The sequence below is a fragment of the Accipiter gentilis genome, chromosome 20 (genome assembly GCF_929443795.1).
Source record: "Accipiter gentilis chromosome 20, bAccGen1.1, whole genome shotgun sequence".
In the NCBI taxonomy this organism is placed as follows: Eukaryota; Metazoa; Chordata; class Aves; order Accipitriformes; family Accipitridae; genus Astur; species Astur gentilis.
In genome coordinates, this window is record NC_064899.1 from 25,521,250 (window position 1) to 25,539,625 (window position 18,376).

Here is an 18,376-nt window from a genome sequence, read left to right on the forward strand (position 1 = left end):
CTTTTCAGCAGACCACATCAACTACATTCTCTTCAATTCTTACAAACACATACATAACAAATCTTCTGTTGGTTTCTAGAAACTTGCCTTAAAATCGTCATATTGTTCTCAGTGCCTGGCCTTGGCTCTCCTACCCTGGGTTCTCATCCCTTGCTAAACTGAAAATTGTGAAGTGCAACGCTGCACTGACAGTGAGCCATGAGAGTAGGATCGTTTGAAATGAATTTTGTATTTCCACAGGTCCAAAGTTTTAGACAGTTATTTAACCTTTAATATTAATTTTAGAAAAACCACTGCCTTTGTATAATTTCCAGTGGATAAATTGGGTAATAAAAGCCATCCCTCTTCAACCTCCTCTCCCCCAGTTTTGAAAATCATGCCATAAGATCTGGATCAGAAATGAACACTTTTAGCTGCTTGGAAAAATGTTAGTCACAGTAACGTCTCATAAAATAAGCAGTGCTCAGCTTGGCAAAGGGTCTACGTTTGCTTTTTGCAAGCAAAGAAAAAAAATTTTAGGTCGCTATTTCAGGATTACTTTAATGTTATAAAATCCCACATTCCACGCACTTTAACGTGCTAGGCTGAAAGTCTTTGCCTTCACCAGGCTCAAAATTTCATCATCTACGCTTACAGTGACCTAGATCCCAGATATTCTTCTATACCCACCACCCAGTGGATGAGACAGTTAAACTACAGTGCAAAATAACTTCCGCCATAGCATGGAAAACTCGCTGGTTTTCATCTTTGGATCAAATTCTGCAACAGCTTCTTTTTATTTGGCAAAAGTTTTATATCCCAGAATCTCTCTTCCTGTAAGAATTTCAGAGAAATTCTGTGGTGTTACATTACAGCTAACATCACATTTTGAAGAGGGATTTTCACCGCAGCAAAGTAAGTCTTGTTCGTTAGGACTTTCGAAACTTTCAGTCAGCATTCCCGTTTTCCCATGACTTGCTAAAACTCAAGGATCCATGCTTGCCATCTAGTGGCTTTGAGCAGAATTAGAAGCAATCTGTTAATAACAAAGCAGAAATATTTTTTTGTGCTAAGAGATGCTTTTTCTAATTTATGGCTATGTTTGAAAATAAAAAAAATTGTTTTGGAATTGTATCTGGAAAAGAGGACTATTCCCTCCATATAACCATTAACTGAACACGGCAAGAAAACAGAGGATTCATGAGCGGCCACTGGGTCTCCTGTGAAAAGAACAGCCACGGTTACTGCATTTGAGCATGGGATAGACGTGCCCTGCCTGGGGGAGAAGGTTCCTCTGAGGACTCTCCATATCCAATGCGTCCTTCCTTATAGCAGTCCTGCAAATCTATAAGACAATCCAAGCAGAGCACAAACATTCTTTGGCTACCTTCATTAAAATAAAATTGTTACCTGTTTGCAAAAAAAGGCTAAACGAGATTCCACGGGGCCTGATACGACCATGTGGTTCGTTGCACAGAAAATGTGCGTACTTCAGAGTAGATGGTCATTAAATACAAGATAGAAACTGTTCAGTCTAGAACCTCCCAAGCACCCTCTTCCAGCAGAATGGCCTAATCCCTAGGTTGTCATAAGGCTCTGTATTCTATGTTCTTTGTCTAGTTTCATTTATTTTGCACTCTTGGATATAAAGGAACGTATCTTCAACAAAAGGAGTGGAAAATACCTCCCTCCAAACCAAATACAACCTGTTCAAGGTGATTCTCTTCAAAGATACAGATTCAAAGTCTTTAGAATTTAAAACTGAACTAAAATTCTCAAGAAAAAAGAATAATCCCAAATGTCCGCTCTATGCAGGGTAGTGCTTTCCACACAACTGGAAAACAAGGAGAAGTAACCCTCCTTCATTGTGTGAGTTTTCTTGCTGGAACTACCACCTAAAATAAATCACTCATCAGAATTAGTTAACTAGGATTTTAATAAAAGATTAAACTACAGCCAGACATAGCACAAATCCATGTATTAGCAAAATTGCACGTACTAAAAATGGTCTCTAAATTCTGCTCAACTCTCAGAATACTAGCGTGTCTTAGTTTGAGTAGAAATACTTGGAATATCTAAGAAATTCTAAGAAAAAGGTAAACTACACGGCTGGGGAAAATGACATCACCTCAGATCAAGGAATGAGGAGGGGAGAAGGAGTAAACTGCAGGAACAGCTGGTCTTCACAGTTTTTATAAGCCTTGATAAGATCAATGAGTCTACAGAAAGACCAAGCAAGCAATGCTAGCGAGGTCTGCTTTCAAAGCAGAGGAAATGTATATATCCTCAATGAAACATATACACATGAACTTGCAATGTGTGGAGCTTCTACAGTTCTTAAAGAAATCTCAAATCCAGACCAGCAGATAATTCCGTGCTTTTGCATTACCATGGAAGTACTCCAGTATCTATACATGGATCATCAGGACAGGCACACACAACAATATACACCTGTATTGAATGAATACTCATTTTAAGTCTAAATCTCTTTACTTCAGAAGCCACAAATCCACTATGGACTAGAGTCTCTATAAAATTTTACCTTTCAGTAGTCTTCCTATACCTGGCTTTTATAGAAGTTTCTTGCATGCACCAATATTTCCAAAACAATGATTGTGGGAAAAATAGAGTACACAATTGCAATTGACTGAATTTGGGACAATCTTCTCCTGACCACCCCCTTCTTTTTTGGGGGGTGGATAGGGAAGAATATTTAAAAAGTTATTTTCAAAAGTAATATAATGAGGCTTATAAACTATATAAAAATATATATAGTATATAGCAAGGCTTAACAAAACAGACTCTCTTTGCATAAGTATAGATGCCATAATAAAAATTTACAAGCACTTGACAAGTTCTGTGCAATTTTTTAATGCACAGTTTATAGCGTTCATCAATAAAAATAGCTCAGGACAAAATAATTCATCTCATGAATGTATAGTATAACATTGATTTAAAAGATACAAACAAGGAAGTAACAAAATGCACTATCATTAAAGTATTTCCAATACCAACAGCTAGGCGGCATGCATTAACTGGATATTATCAACTTAAACCTCACTATTTCATCTTCATTTAAGAAAAATTAAACTTCTGATCTGGAATCTCCCCTAACATTTCATTCCTTCAGCTGACTGTACATAAAATACTTGTCAATATAAAAAAAAAGAAGAGTTGACGGTTTTGTAACCACTTTTATATAGGATATGTATTTACCACATAAAAAGTTGACTCTGTTCCTTTAGGAACTGGATGCATACATTTCCTGGCTTTTGCACTACAAGATATTTTGCTCCACAGATGATTTGTAACTTTTATGTCATGTTTATAAAACAAAACCAAACTCCATGCATTTTAAAGAACCTTTGATTTGTAACTTTTATGTCATGTTTATAAAACAAAACCAAACTCCATGCATTTTAAAGAACCTTTCTTATACATTGTAGCTTCTCTTTAGTGAAAAAACACAGTCCACTCTGGTTCACGTCCTTGCTACAACACAAAAAAGTAGTATTACAAAACACAGTTAAGTGGTCTCTTATTTTAAACTTTTGAATCTGGTGTAATTAAAAGAAGCAATACTTGATATTAAATTTCAAGATAAAGAGACGTCAGTGTAAAAGGTCTGGGTCATCAGTGAGCACTTCAAATCCTTCCCAGTTCACGCTTGTTATTTCAGAAGCAATAACAAATAGTGCATTTATGGCAGAAGTATCAGATCCAAAGACTGAATTTCTATTGCTATGAAAAATATGAAATAAATCAGAAGCATAAAAACCGATGCATAGATAGAAAGTCAGTGACTAAGAAACAAGGAACAGAAGTCTGCCCACTTTTAATAACTGCAAAAGATGAAAACTGACTTTTAGCAAGAATTTTTTACAATCCTCTTACTGGTATTTGAAATAAGCCTTTTAAAAAATATGCTGTAAAGTTTCTTAATTGTTTATTAAAGAATGTTTTGAAAAACTAGATTAGGCATTCCAGGTTTTTTAAGGTGTTGAAAATCTATTTTACAGATGCACATAAGTTGCACAGTTTGTATGAAAAATATGTAGCTTTCAGTGTTTACAATACAGACAACTATAAAACAAGAGTATCACACACAGTCTGCAAGTTTCTTTCTTTCTTCAAATTGTTTGTCTACTGCAAGTGAAAGAGCCTGAAGAAACGTTGTCATTGTAACACTGGGAGACTGAAAATAAGAGAACATTTTGTTAGACACACTACAGCAATAGGCATACCTAATATTTTACATACAAATCACAGTGTTTAAGGGAAATATTTGACTTCCACGTTACAAAGTTTTCAAAATGCTACAAAACAAAAAACTGAAGGTTTATTTTAAACCAGCTAGCATATTAAAGTCAAAATCAAGCTATGCAAAGTATTGAGTCAACAACTATCACTGTGGATTTGCTTCAAAAAGGTTTTTAATGAATTAATATTATTTATAAAGTGGCAGAGTGGGGTTTTTTCAGCAGGAAATTATCAGAGAACCAATATCGATGTTCTGCCACAACATTTAATTAAAAGTAGAATGCTGTTGGACAGGTTAATCCCACCTGTCTTCAATCACATTTTAAATTACGGGCAGCACAAAATTGTTTCAGTCTACAAAGCTGCAGAAACAGTGCAATTTAGATTAAAAGGGGGATTTAGGCCCAATCTTTTACTTTGGGAAATGTCCAAATGTCTTCCCACCTGTCTTAAAACCAACCCAAAATATAATTAATAGAATAAACTTACTTGAATATAAAGTGCATGTGCTAGGAAAGGAAGTTTTCTCAGGGCCCGGCCACTAAGACCTTCACTTTTTCTACAGTAAAACAGAGACAAGTGCTGCTTAAATGCTAAATATCCACTCTTAAAAGACCACCTTTCCTTTTTCTGAGTTTCTCTAATAAGTTGCTCTAAGAAAACCTCAAATCACAATTCAGCAGGTCACTTGCAGCATTTTTAGCAGAAGCAGCAAGTGAACAGACAACTTCAGCCTATGGGAGGCTGAAGCAAGGGTACAGAAATAGCAGTCACATTTGCCTGCCAACGCTTACATCACGCCCTTCACATCACTGTGTCATATCTCATGAATATGGTGGGAATGTCTAAACTGGAAGGGTATGGTACAGACCTAACCTTCCACACACTCTTGAAAGGACTTGAAAAATTTGTTTTCAAGGCTGGACCTCACGGCTACTGCTTATCTCCACCTTCCCACCATTTACACGCAGCTTCCTTTACCTCACCTACTTGATACATGTTTCTGTCTCCTCCAAGCACCGCTCTGTATACGTAGAACCCAAACCTCTACACCTGGAAAAATTTACTTGCTTTCTTGCTTTGACTCCACTCCTCACTGGTTAAGATTGTATACTTCAGGAACAGAAGGAAAACACACTTCTCTGACTTTATGAATGTTATTTTATTTTGTTCCACAGGGCCCAGCACTTTGGAAAAAAATATTGCTTGATATTGTGAATATAATTTTTTATTGTTTCAAGAACTGTTATGCTGCAGTGAAAGACTATTTGCTCTACTAGCATACTCAGCAAATCATAACACTCTGCATTTACACTTCACTCCTTTCCCCTTTGCTTTTGTCCAGTTAGATCTCGATGCTAAAAACTAACTTAGTAGATTGCAAGGTGTTCCAGGATGCTTTCTTAGTGGGAACTAAGGCCAATGATATTTCCGCTAAACTGCATTACAATTCACAATGCCCACTGAAACCTCAGGCATCTCACTAATCTAGCTGGCAATTTGTCAAGAGGACTTCAAAGGGCAGAGGAGAAACCAGAACCAGTACTAAGCCAAGCCAGATGGGAGACTAAGAAATGTTGGCAAAACCTGATCGCTTGCACTTTTTGTCTCCTGAAAGGTTTTGCACTAACCCTAACAGAAAAAAATTGAGATGTTTCAGAACTCTAGCCGTTATAAAATTCAATTACTTTTATACATCATTCCACAACTCATTATATATATATCTATATGCAGAATTTCAGAATCTTACCTTGAGATTTCTTTCAGTACAAGGCTTAACCTTGACACGTTATTTTCTACAAAGCCTATCATCTCTAGCTCTCTGAGTGTCAGGAGCTGCTGTCGAGGATATATTATTTGACACTAGAAAGAAGAGTTATACACTGTTGTATGAAAAACTTCAATACATTCAAAATTAAATTCTACAGTAAAAGTGGAAATACACAGAAGGAATGAAATTTGTGTATTTTTGTTATTTAGGAAGTATGATTAAGATGTCAGATTTATTAAAATAGGACATTTTAGTCTTGCTTTCAAAATATTACCTTCATCAGTTCTTCCAAGCAAGAAAGATATATTCTAAATATTGCTGCAGTGGATGGAGGTCCAATGTATTGCTTTATGTCAGCCCTGTCTACAAAAGCCATGTCAATTTTCTCCGTAATATTTGAAGTAGTCAGGATAACTACATTGGGATACCTTCAAGATAAAATCAGATTTTTAGGTCATATGTACAAGAATTATCTCCTTTTGTGACTGGCAAATTGATAACCTTCCTTCTTAGGACTCAAAACGATTTCATGCAATAAGTAGTTACATCACTCTTGTCAGCAATTACGTTAAATAATCTGAAGCTCCTCACCAGTTATCACCTATCTAGTTCAATGCATAGTCTCTTTCTTTCAGCTGTTTGTCAAGTGTCCATAGTTTCTCCACCCCTATTTTAGAAGTGATATACATTAACTATCAAGAGCCTACTGGCATAGTTTCTGCCACAAAACCAACCAAACAAACAAACAAAAAGAGATGACTTGTAAATTTAAACATTTAGTCTACACATTTTTCCAATTCAATTCAGGAGAAAGTATGTAGTTTCACTGGCAATGTGACACATTCTAACCACAGATGACATTAGAGTGAGCTTAAAAGAGAAGTAACATCTCCTTGCTCTAAGAAATACTGAAAGAACATTCTTAACCATAGCTATTTTTAGATGAAGCCTGTGCACTTTTATGTATGAATAAGCCACTTACCTTTAAAAGACAGGGCCAAATCGCAAAAAGGGGAGGCAAGTGGCAGGAATAAAACAAAAGACAGTATGCTGCACTAACTCCAGCACACAAAGCGGACCAAGCATCATTAATGATTGCTTCTAAACCATGTGTTGTGCAAGTCTGCTTTCAATTGACCTCCAGAAGCTGTAAATAATGAATTAATTCTTCATTGATCTTATTCTTGTCTCTCCAAGCAGATGTCATGACCACCTATCCTGTATCTCTCCCTAGCTTTAAAGGAAGTATGCCATCTGTAGATTTGATTGTCCACTTAGTTACATGCAAAAGAATATTCTGTTGGATTACTCCTTTTCACAATTAGCACCTTTAACAAAGAATAATTCACTAACCAATTTGGTTTAGTATTCCAAGGATGAATTAAGATTTAGCAGGAATCCTGAAATTGTCAATTACCTTTTGCTGTTGTAATAACATGAGTTTACCTTTTAATCTGATCTATTTGTGTCAGTACAGCATTCACCACACGAATAGCATCTGAAGGCTCTGTGCCTGCCTTGAAGGCACTGCGGGCTGCTGTGAGGCTTTCCACCTACAAAAAATCATATGAAACAAACAAACAAAACCAACAACAACAACAAAAAAAATATCACCAAAACCCCATAAAAGATTGCATATTTGGAGCGCTGGCAGCAAGCAAATAACCCAGACAGTACACCTTCAGATCCTTTTGTCTGGTATCTAAAGCTTCATCTTCAAAATCTTTTGTTAAGTAGGAATTTACAGGGAAAGGGAAAGGAATGTCAAGGAAGCAAATTGTAGTGAGCGAAATTCCTGTTTAGACAGCAGAACGCAGGCTGTTTTTCATTTTAACTAAATTTCAGGGCCTGGGGGTAGGTATGGGGATACACACAACATAAGAATGAATACACTGAATATAGAATGAACTTCCCCATAGGAACTCCAACATAACAAAGCTAATAAGGTACATGCTTACTAAGTTGCTTAGGTATGCAAGTCTGAAGAGAATCTCGACAATGAACTGAACAATAATAATGCTTTTTAGAGCTTTACAACTTACATAAGAGCACAGTTAATACAAATCTAGGCTACTCTGAAGTTTAAAACAATACTCCATTTGTAAACACACAGCAGCAAGGCAAGTTCACCAAGAAAGATTTTGCTTCATTTTCAGCTGGAATTTGCCTGCTAAATCATACTGTGCTCCTCCCAAATCTCTCAAATCTGAAGCAGTCAAGATTAAAATTCACTCTCCTGCACCAAGTTATGTAACTTACAAAAAAGCATAAATATGCTTTTATTGTTCTTTACAAATGAGCATTATCACAGTTCCCTCCCATCAATTTCTGCTAAATTTTATGTACATCAATGCTATTAGAATCATACCTCATCAATCAGTACAAATACAAGAGCATCTTTGTCATCAATTAACTCTTGAATCTTCTGGAACATCTTGGTTACAAGCTTGCCACTCTAGAGAGACACCATATGCATATGTTTAACTATTTCCTTATTACACAACTTTCCAAGCCTTTCCATATTTAAAGATGGAAATACCTGCTTTTTTAAGGTAACTTGCTAATATAGCTTCTATTTAAGCATTCTCAAACACATCAATTATTCTGAGTAATCTTAGGTGCACACTTATTTTATGAAACAAGCTCAACAGAAAGTCTAATTTCTAAAACACAAAGTCTACTTAATTAGCTACATCAATACATACCTCAGAAAACCATTTAGAGAAAAGGCTATGGCTGTTTATCTCAATTAACTGTCCATACCTATACCTAAAGTAAGAAAGGAAAAAGAAGTATCAGCTCTGTTGTAAATAAAAGTCAGGTATATCATTGATTTCTGTAGTCTCATTACCTCCATTTCAACCCTGGAATTCTGTGAATTAGCACTTTAAATTACTTACTTTTCAAAATATAACACCTGTTTTGAGTTTGTCATTTTCAGAAACATGTCTCACTAGAATTCCTTATATTAAATTGCTGTCAGAATTTCTTCATTAGAACAGGTGCTATTTACATATAGTTTAAGTAACAGTTACCATGCTAATGGCCTCATTCTTCTGTTCCTGTAAGATTTCGTTCAGTATAGCAAGAACACATACAAGAGCATGAAGTTTATTTACTTAGCTCTGCATGGATATCCTTAGGACAAAATATCTCAACCGCACATTATATAGCCCATGTTTATCATAAATTCAGCTTGGGCTAGAGTCAGATCACTCCAATAATTACATATTATTTATGTTACACCTAATATTTTATATACCAACTATTTTTTTTATATACATTTGTTAAGTTGCTATGAAGTTTAAGGCTAACTCTTATTACTTATCTGATATACAGACTGACCTCTGCAGACAGTGGCATTCAGACAATCTAAGTGCAAAACAAATTGGTTACAAAATCACTACCTATTAAAAACACACTTTTGTGAGCATGAAAATATAAATAGCAGGCTCAATAGTCTGTGATCTGTTGTCCTTTAATATTCATTGATGTGCAGCATAAGCACAAACAAATGACTATATTGCCACTGGAATTTATTTTACATACCTGGGCACAAATAATAACACAATTTTAAAGGCATTAAAATATCCTAACCAGTCTTTCTATCAGATCAATTTTGTTGCTAGCCAGGCACACTACAAAAGAGCTATGAACATTAGCACTTGGCACCAGTTACTTGAAATCAAATACTGAATATCTTTGCACTACTGAAAAATAAGAATTAACAATAGTAAATGTAAGTGAAATGCTTCCAAAAACAATCACCTGTACGACAGTCGAATTGTCAGTTTCTGAGCCAATGCTTTACACAGAGAAGTCTTCCCAGTTCCAGGAGGGCCTGGTTTGAAATCAAATCCATACATTACACAGAATCTGCATCAAATTGTTAATGACATGCAACGTCTCTTTAACTACATTTCATTACAGCACTAATTGTAGAATGAAAACAAAGCAGACAATGATTGTGAACACTGGGGTATTTTCAGAAGATTGTTTACTCTGCTACAGTCCTAGGGCTGCGCTTTGAATTTATATAATTTTCAATTATTAGTATAGTTAGTGTAATAGTGTGTATGCAGACACCATAAAGTTAAAATACTCAATGGCCACAGAAGCAAAGTCTATCACCCTAGCAGGGCTTATGCTTATCAGCATTCTCAAAAGTCAGTGCTATGCTTAAACTTGTACCTTTCTGAAACATACTCTTCTAACATGCAAAACAGAAACACATCATGGCCAGTTTGATCAGCTGTCTGCTTTCCCAGAAATCTCTACCTTGGGGCAACCCAGAGCATCTTAGGAAGTATGCTCTGGGACAAACCTTTTGGATCTGGCTTTGACACCCTATGGAAGAGCCACACATACTTTCTCCAAACAGACAAGTACAAGTATAGTTAAACAGAGTACAAACATATGGGAGATGATGTGTGGGTGCTAAACAAACTGGTAACATCAACCAGATGACAGTACTTTCACTCAAAGCCATTACTGCCATTATAGCATAAGTGTATTTTGCACTACAACAGTTGTGGATTTCCCAGTATAAACTTCTTTGTGATCACGATAATGAGCTCACTACTAAAATTAAATATATCCATCATAAATTTATTAAGTCTGAAATAAAGTTTTCCAAACAAAAACATTCTGCAGCTTCTAAACTGATAGCTATAACTTATGTATAATCAACACTCATAACAAACATTTCCACTATGACCTTTTATTTTTTAATACCAGTCTTGATGACAAAATTGTAATTAATCAATAGCAAGCTGCATTTTGCAAGAAAATGGATTCAGCTGATGTTAATCTCATTTATGATATAACCTCCACAGTAAACTAGGACTGACTGAAGATTACAGCTTCACTGACATAGTAATAACTAAATTAGCGAGAGTACTGCCTTCATACTCGGCAATAGAACACACAGTAACACAACACACATTGATTTCCCAGTTTCCTCAAAAGTTTTTATAAAGCTGTAACTAACAAATTTTTTAATACTGCAATAGAACTGTGACTAGTATATGGCTCCTAAAGTTCTCAGCATCTGCATTATTTTTGTACTTTATACAAAAAAGCAATAATATCACTTTAAAATGAAAATTAAAAAAAAAAAACAACTACTGTCACTGCATTAAAAATCTGAGAATTTAAATTCCTGCAAAACATAGTACATGTGAACATTGATTTGATTCTGGCATTACATTTCATCTAAATTTGTGTTATAGAGAGAATACTTCCCTGCTGCTTTTGGATCATCTAATTTCACTACACAGAAGTACAATACAAGTTTTTCCAGAAGGAAAGTATAAACAGATGGCCAAAGAATCTACTTGATTTAAGACAGATCATTTTTACCATGTAGCAAAACAACTCGGTTCCATGATATCAGGTTGCTGTCAACGTTTTTGTCAGAAAATAGTAATGTTGTCGTCACATAATCAAGTAACTAATTGAAGAAGAGAAAAAGGCACAAAAATTAGAGACATATTAGCAAATGCAAACAGAAGCAATCTCCTAATTATGTCTATTATGTACTCTTAACAAAATAAAAAAAAAAGGGGCTCGTCTTTTAGTCATAGGCAAATTTTCTTTCTGCAAATGTTGGAAATTAATTTCCTTCCTGCCCTCAGGAAAAAGAATAGCATGTACTGGGCACAAATGCAGTTCCAGAACTTTACATGAATAAATGAAATGCTTTAAGGAAGTGAAATTATATTCATTTTCCATCATCCCACTTACAGAGCGTCTTTAAAACACAAGCTGACCAAGCGCAGAGAGTCAAAGACTCAAACTCCAGGTCCTGTTTAGATGTCATACAACTATACATTTGTCCAGTTTGTTGTAGTCAACCCACTAAACAAAGTATTTTCTGTCACATTTTACCTCCTTTCTACTGAAGCATTTGTATCAGCTACTCTAAGGAATTTGTAGATTGGTTATCCTTCCAAATAAGGGAAGTTGCACGTACTTCCTGAATGCTTGCTTCTAAAAATAATGCTTCATTTTAGAATTATCTAGAATTAGGAAGCAGATAACGCTTTCAACAAAATTAATATGAACCTCAGGTGTGAATCAATACCAATTTTTTACCTATAACACCTGATACCATATTACTTTCTGTTGCTGTTACCTGTAATGTGCTTTTGATCCATGTGTTAATAAGCCAATACAATGGTATTCCTGCAATATGTCACGCCCAAGATGGAGAAATTACACAACAGCAAAAGACCTGAACTTCCTCCAGCATGTCTTTCAACATTATATCGACACTGTCCGTATTATTTTGAAAATTCACAGCAGCCAATTCAGAGTCCGTAGAACTTAACCGTACCCAGCTAGTTCCGTGGTTTAAAGAATGAACACTCATCACAGTTACTTTTACAGAAGTAGTTCTAGTTTTAGTCATTAAAAGCCACCACTTCTTTCTACCAACACACACTTACAGTCAACAGTGATCAACTTGCTGTTATTTAGTACATCAGTAAGTATAATTAAATAGTCTTGTCATTTCACAGATGATTTGGAAAGCAGTTCCATAACTTAGAAAAATGTTGATGTGATAATTAATATTTACCTTATAAATGAAGAAGTACAATCACTGGAATGTTTTGCTTTACTATAGGTGGTTATAAAGACTTAAGTGTGAATACTCTATCTATGGTATTATAAACAAACTAATGAATTAGTTATTTGTGCCCAAAAACTTCAAGTAGAAGCATTTTTTTTTTTTAACAAGCACGATAAACATCTTAATGAGTGCTGTCATAAGAGCAACTGAATTGAATCACTTGTGGTTTTTACTCACATCACAATTACTAAATCTCAGATTACAGTATTACAGTTCTACAAGCTCTGGCAGTTATCATCGCAACCTTCGATGAATGCACAGAATCTTCATAGAAAATGACCCCAGGGAACTGTTTTGTGTCTTCCAAATGTCTAACCAGCTTCCAAGTGGGAGCGCACTCACTCTAGTCAAATCGTTCAATGTGCACTTGTATGAACAGTAACAGTGCTGGCTGACATTACTGCTAAACCAATGAGTTGTCTAGCTGCTGCCTGAAACATACAGTTAAACTCCCATTCCCTTCCACCTAGCCTCCACCCACCACTTCTGTTACATGACCATTAGCTATGGTCACAGTGGACCAATTAACGGCACAAAACCAGGTGGAAAGTAGCCTATCACACAATAAGTTGAACACTTTCATTAATTTAGTTTCCTCAGTTAGTTTACTGCAAGGTTAACAAGAGTGCCAGTAGAAGGGAAGCACTGCAAGTACAGCTGAGAGCAACATGCGTCTCTGAAGTTATTTTTTTCCACCCATTTTCTTCTTCCCTTCTAGAAAAACAAGCAAATAATGAGCCTTAAATTTTAATAAAGTATTTTAATAAAGTGAATTTGTACCCTGTTCTACAGAACACCCATTGTTTTCTTCACACAGGCTGATGAATATGTCTAAAGCAACAGTGAATATCTTCTGAGAAGTTTTAAGTTGCTACCAAAACACCTCCAGCTGTTAAACTTCTGATTTCTGTAAAATAAGCCAATGCATATGAAGAAATTCTTTATAATTTGTGGCATGAGCATCATTGAATTCAGTTTCACAGGGAAACTGAGATATTTTGCAAAGCTGACTTCACAGTAGTACATATTGATATACATCTGAGATATGATTTTAATCTCAAAATGTCAGTCCTGCCTTCTTTTGTGAAGTGTACATCAGAGAAGTAACTATCAAAAATTATCTAGAGGTTTTTTGAGCTGGTGATTTCCAAATAACTTCTCCATGGGATGCAGCAAACATCAAACAGGCTACATTTCAACTTTTACTTCTCCTCGAGCAATTTCAATTGTTATTCATTTTCAACTTACGTGTGATTTTACTTCAGTGTCATAGATAAGACTTTCCCAAAGGCCATGGAATTCAGCTGTAAAAGCAACATATTATATACCTGTTTAGGAAAAATCAGTCTGGGAACTTGTAATCTACCATTGTAGCACAAAGCAGTTTTCAAATTATGCTCAACTAAAATTAAGGATTAAGAACAGATATACAAGAGCAACTAAAATATATGGAAAAAAATTATGCGTTAATTTTCTCAAAATGCAAACACTACTTTCTAACAGACAAATTCAGCAGTTTCACAACTTCTCTTTCCTCAAATAATTTTGAGGAGAAATTAATCTTCCTAATTTCTTAACATGAAAGGAAAAATACCATTCTTTCCACCCTCAATAGAGGATGGACCTACATTTCCTCAAGATAGAGAGCTATGAAAAGATGGAGTGGGAGGGGGGTTCTAAGCCCAATTTTATCATTCAGCTTTTTTTTTTTTTTTTTTTTTTAAGGTCAACATGTAGAGGACAATAAAAAGCATGTAGCTGAATAATGCACAAAAAAATAAAGTTGTGATTTGTGTATCAATCATTTCTAGCAGTTAGTTTCTAGCTTTCAGTAACGAAAACCAAAGACAACTAAACAATTATAAACCACAATAATACGGGAATAACATCAAAGTATCAGATTGAATTCTTCCCAAAGAGAAGTGTAATGGATAGTTGGGCTTTTCACAACATGGAAAGAGCAAGAAACATCTCAGAATCACTGTCTCTTTGAGCTTAAGCTCACACCTCTACTTCTCCTTCCAGGCACAGAATCCAACTTCCCCAAGCACAAGATAGTAACAGGCAGGCCACACTCTGCTACAGAGCAAAGCTTTATTCTTTTCAGAAGACACTCTGAGGACTCTAAATCTCTTTAGTTTGTTTGTTTGTTCCAAATATAAGAGCAGCACTGTCTTGGGGGCTGGAAACCAGCAGTGGGCTCTGGAAAATGAATGTTTAAACTGATGAGTTTCTAGCGGGTCTCCAAATAAAAATTTGGAATGCAGCTTGTAGGGTTAAAAATTTGCATGCTTCTGATTATGACTATACATTTTATTCCAGAAGACCAGTTACTTCCACCCATCCACAAGTACTACAGAAATAAATGATGTGTTGTGGAATCACCTGTAGTAGTTCAGTCAAGTCATAAAGAAGAAAGTCCAGATATATTGGTTCCATTGACACAGGACAAAGTTAAACAATATATACAAACAATACCTCTAAAAGGAACCCTATAAAAACTTTTAGCCTTTCCAATATTTTCTTCCATTGTAATTGCTCTAGACCTTCCAGAAATATCACGCGGGTACCTGCTGGTAGCACCCAGTGGTTAGCTGCAATGATATCCTCATTTTCTTGCTCCAGGTTTTCAGAGCTTGGTCCTTCTTCATTCAGATGAAAAATATGAAGAGAAAGACTGCTTTTGCTCAAGTCGATAGGCTAGAATGGACATAAAAAGACTTTTAATGCATCGTATTTCTCATTCAAAGCTAATTATAACATAAGAAAGTTACAGTCCTCAGCTGGCATTCAGCTTCAAAGCCTACTACTTCTGTTTCAGACCTTACTAAGGGGTGTAGGCCCAAAAACTTAGCCACCTTTTCCTGGTTATACCAGTCAGCCTAATAAAAGATCACAGAATCATTTAGGTTGGAAAAGACCTTCAAGATCATCGAGTCCAACCATTAACCATGCCCACTAAACCATGTCCTGAAGTACCTTGCCCACTCGCTTTTTGAATATCTCCAGGGATGGTGATTCAACCACTTCCCTGGGCAGCACATTCCAATGTTTGACAATCCTCTCAGTAAAAAATGTTTTCCTAATATCTAACCTAAATCTCCCTTGCCTCAACTTGGGGCCATTTCCTCTTGTCCTATCTCCAGCCACCTGACAGAAGAGACCAACACCCACCTCACTACAACCCCCTTTCAGGTAGTTGTAGAGAGCCAAAAGGTCTCCACTCAGCCTCCTCTTTTCTAGATTAAACAGCCTACTACATCATCCTACAGACCTTGCCTTGCGTATGTCCTTAGGCTATCACTCATTTACCTTCAACTAGTTCACTGGCATATGAACAGAGCTGTACATTCTTGACTGTGAATACCTGTCTGTCTTTCAGTTTCAGCTCCGTATCCACAATCGACACAGACTGCACGTTGCTGTTAAGGAAACCATCATCAAACTCTGTCCACTTGTAATCACCAAACACGATGTTATGTCTGTTCAACAGCTTTAAGACACTCATCCTGATATCTTCTTTCCTGGCCACACTAACAAGAAAGAAACAGCATTACTTATGGCATTGACATTTATAAGGAAGTATGAACTAATATCCAAGTGTTTTATTTCGTACACTAAGCCTACATGGAAAACAGCTTCCATCTCACAAAAATAAAGAACTCAAAAAAAACCCCAAGAAAAAACCCCTCAAAATCCCCAAAACAAACCACACCCCAAAAAACAACCCCCACAAAAAAAACCCCAAATGCCACTCAACCCTCCCCCGTAACATTCTGCAGAAAAAAAACCCTATCAAATTCAGTTTGCTTGCAAAAGCAACAAGTTTGATACTTGTTTTTAATTTGTGCTTTAAAAGACACGAGCCAAAGAATACTATTTGCTCTGTTCACAGTCATATCAGGGGACACGGAATGACACAGCTAGAAGATTTCAAGAATGGAAATCAGTTATGTTATCTGACTGCGTTTCACTAGGAAAAACAGAAAAACTCATAGCCAAGCTACTAGATTGAATTCGGTACACTTAGCTTGGAAGCTCTATTATGCTTTTGTGTCTGAGGGCAGCTGATACCTCAGGATGGGGACATGCTATAAGGAGAATTCCAGCAGAAGAGACAAAAACCACAGGAAAAGGAATACCATTTTAAGATTTCAGAAAGGCTTTAACGTAATTTTGCAATTTCAGTGATGCATTCCCAGTTCCTGACAAGAAGAGAGCAGTGGATATTTTACACCTTGATTTTAACAACACCTTGGACACACTCTCCCATAGTATCCAGATAGTCATATTGGTAAGCTAAGGACTGGATAAATGGACAATGAAGTGGCTAGACTGTCCAGCTCAAAGGGTTGTGATTAGCAGTACAAAGACTAAGCAGAGCTGCCAGCATGTCGAGCAGGGAAAAGCAGGGTGGTGCTATCAATACTGGGACCAACACTGTTTTTACATCCCCATCTACACCCCGGACTACGGGATGAAGAGCAACTGCAGCAAGTTTGTGGATAACACCAAAGCAGGGAGAGCTGCCAGTATACTAGAGAGCAGGGCTGCCACTCAGAGGGACCTCCACAGGTTGGAGATATGGTTTGACAGGAACCTCTCGAAGGTCAACAAAAGTAAACGTGAAATCCTCTCTCCATCTACTGCCCAGACAACAGTGCAGACCAGAGGCCAACCAGATGAAAAGCAGCTTTGCCGAAAAGGACCCGGGGATACAAGCTGGCAACGAGTCAGCAGCGTGCCACTGCTACGAATAAGGCCAACCTTATTTTAGGCTGTGCTAGCAAGAATGTAAACGTTAGGGAAAGCGGTTCTTTCCATCTGCTGGCTGTTTGCGAGACCACATCTGGAGTACTGCGTGCAGTTTTGGGGTCTGCTGTAGGAGAGACAATGATACACCGGGGCAAGTCCAGAATATGGCCACTAGCTTGATTATGAGAGCAGATCACATAATGGAGAAGGAGCACAAGGAGAAGCTGAGAGGAACGGGTTTGTTCAAGCTTAGGAAGAGCCACCTGCGTGGGAACTCATGGGAGAGCACAGCGAAGGCAGAGCAGAGCGCTGTGCCCCCTCGTAGGCGCAGGGCACGAGGACCCACGGCAGCAAGACACAAGCCGCAGCGAGTAACGTTCCGATCGGAGAGACCTGCTTGGTTTCTGGTGAACTTCCACGTGTACTTGGACGCTGTCACACACGTTGGGGAGCGCTTGCTTCAAATCCCCAGCGGCTTCGTCCATCCTCTCTCGTTCCTAGGTGGGGGGGAAAAGCGATCCTGAGGAGAAGCAGCTCCCAGCGACCGTTCCACGCCAACGCCACAACGGGACACACCGTGTGTCCCCCCCTCCCCGCTCCCCCGCGGAGACCGGCGCTTCCCTCCCCCGGGAGACAGCGACGGCACCCACGGGACACGGCGCGGCTCGCTCCTTCCCTCACCCACCCCCCGCTCCGCGGGCCTCCACGGTGGGGACGGGAAAATCACCTCAGGCCAGACAGGGCCCCCAGAACGGCGCGCTGCGCTCGGGACACACACCCCCTCCACACACACACAGGTCCGCCCGGGGAGCTCCTCCGTCCACCTCAGACTGCTGCGGGGGCTGCCCCTCCGCCGACACAGAGCGGGGAAAAGACACCCCCCCCCCCCCCCGCCACCGGCCACGGAGGGCGAAGAGGACGGGAGGCAGCGGGACGCGGCTACAGCCTTTTCGTAAAAGGCGGGCTGGCTGAGGGGA

General features: G+C 37.8%; 1 protein-coding gene across 1 annotated transcript; it reads right to left on the reverse strand.

The window, feature by feature from the left end:
• Positions 1 to 2,871: 2,871 nt before the first annotated feature.
• Positions 2,872 to 18,340, reverse strand: TRIP13 (thyroid hormone receptor interactor 13). Its single transcript, XM_049823739.1, has 14 exons — positions 18,127 to 18,340; positions 17,793 to 17,896; positions 16,012 to 16,177; positions 15,215 to 15,344; positions 13,893 to 13,948; positions 11,372 to 11,462; positions 9,779 to 9,851; positions 8,716 to 8,779; positions 8,379 to 8,465; positions 7,457 to 7,563; positions 6,285 to 6,438; positions 5,990 to 6,102; positions 4,729 to 4,798; positions 2,872 to 4,174 (listed from the first exon to the last, which is right to left on the reverse strand). Exons 2-14 carry the CDS (start codon positions 17,882 to 17,884, stop codon positions 4,079 to 4,081), a joined length of 1,299 nt encoding a protein of 432 aa, XP_049679696.1. The 5' UTR covers positions 17,885 to 17,896; positions 18,127 to 18,340; the 3' UTR covers positions 2,872 to 4,078.
• Positions 18,341 to 18,376: the final 36 nt, after the last annotated feature.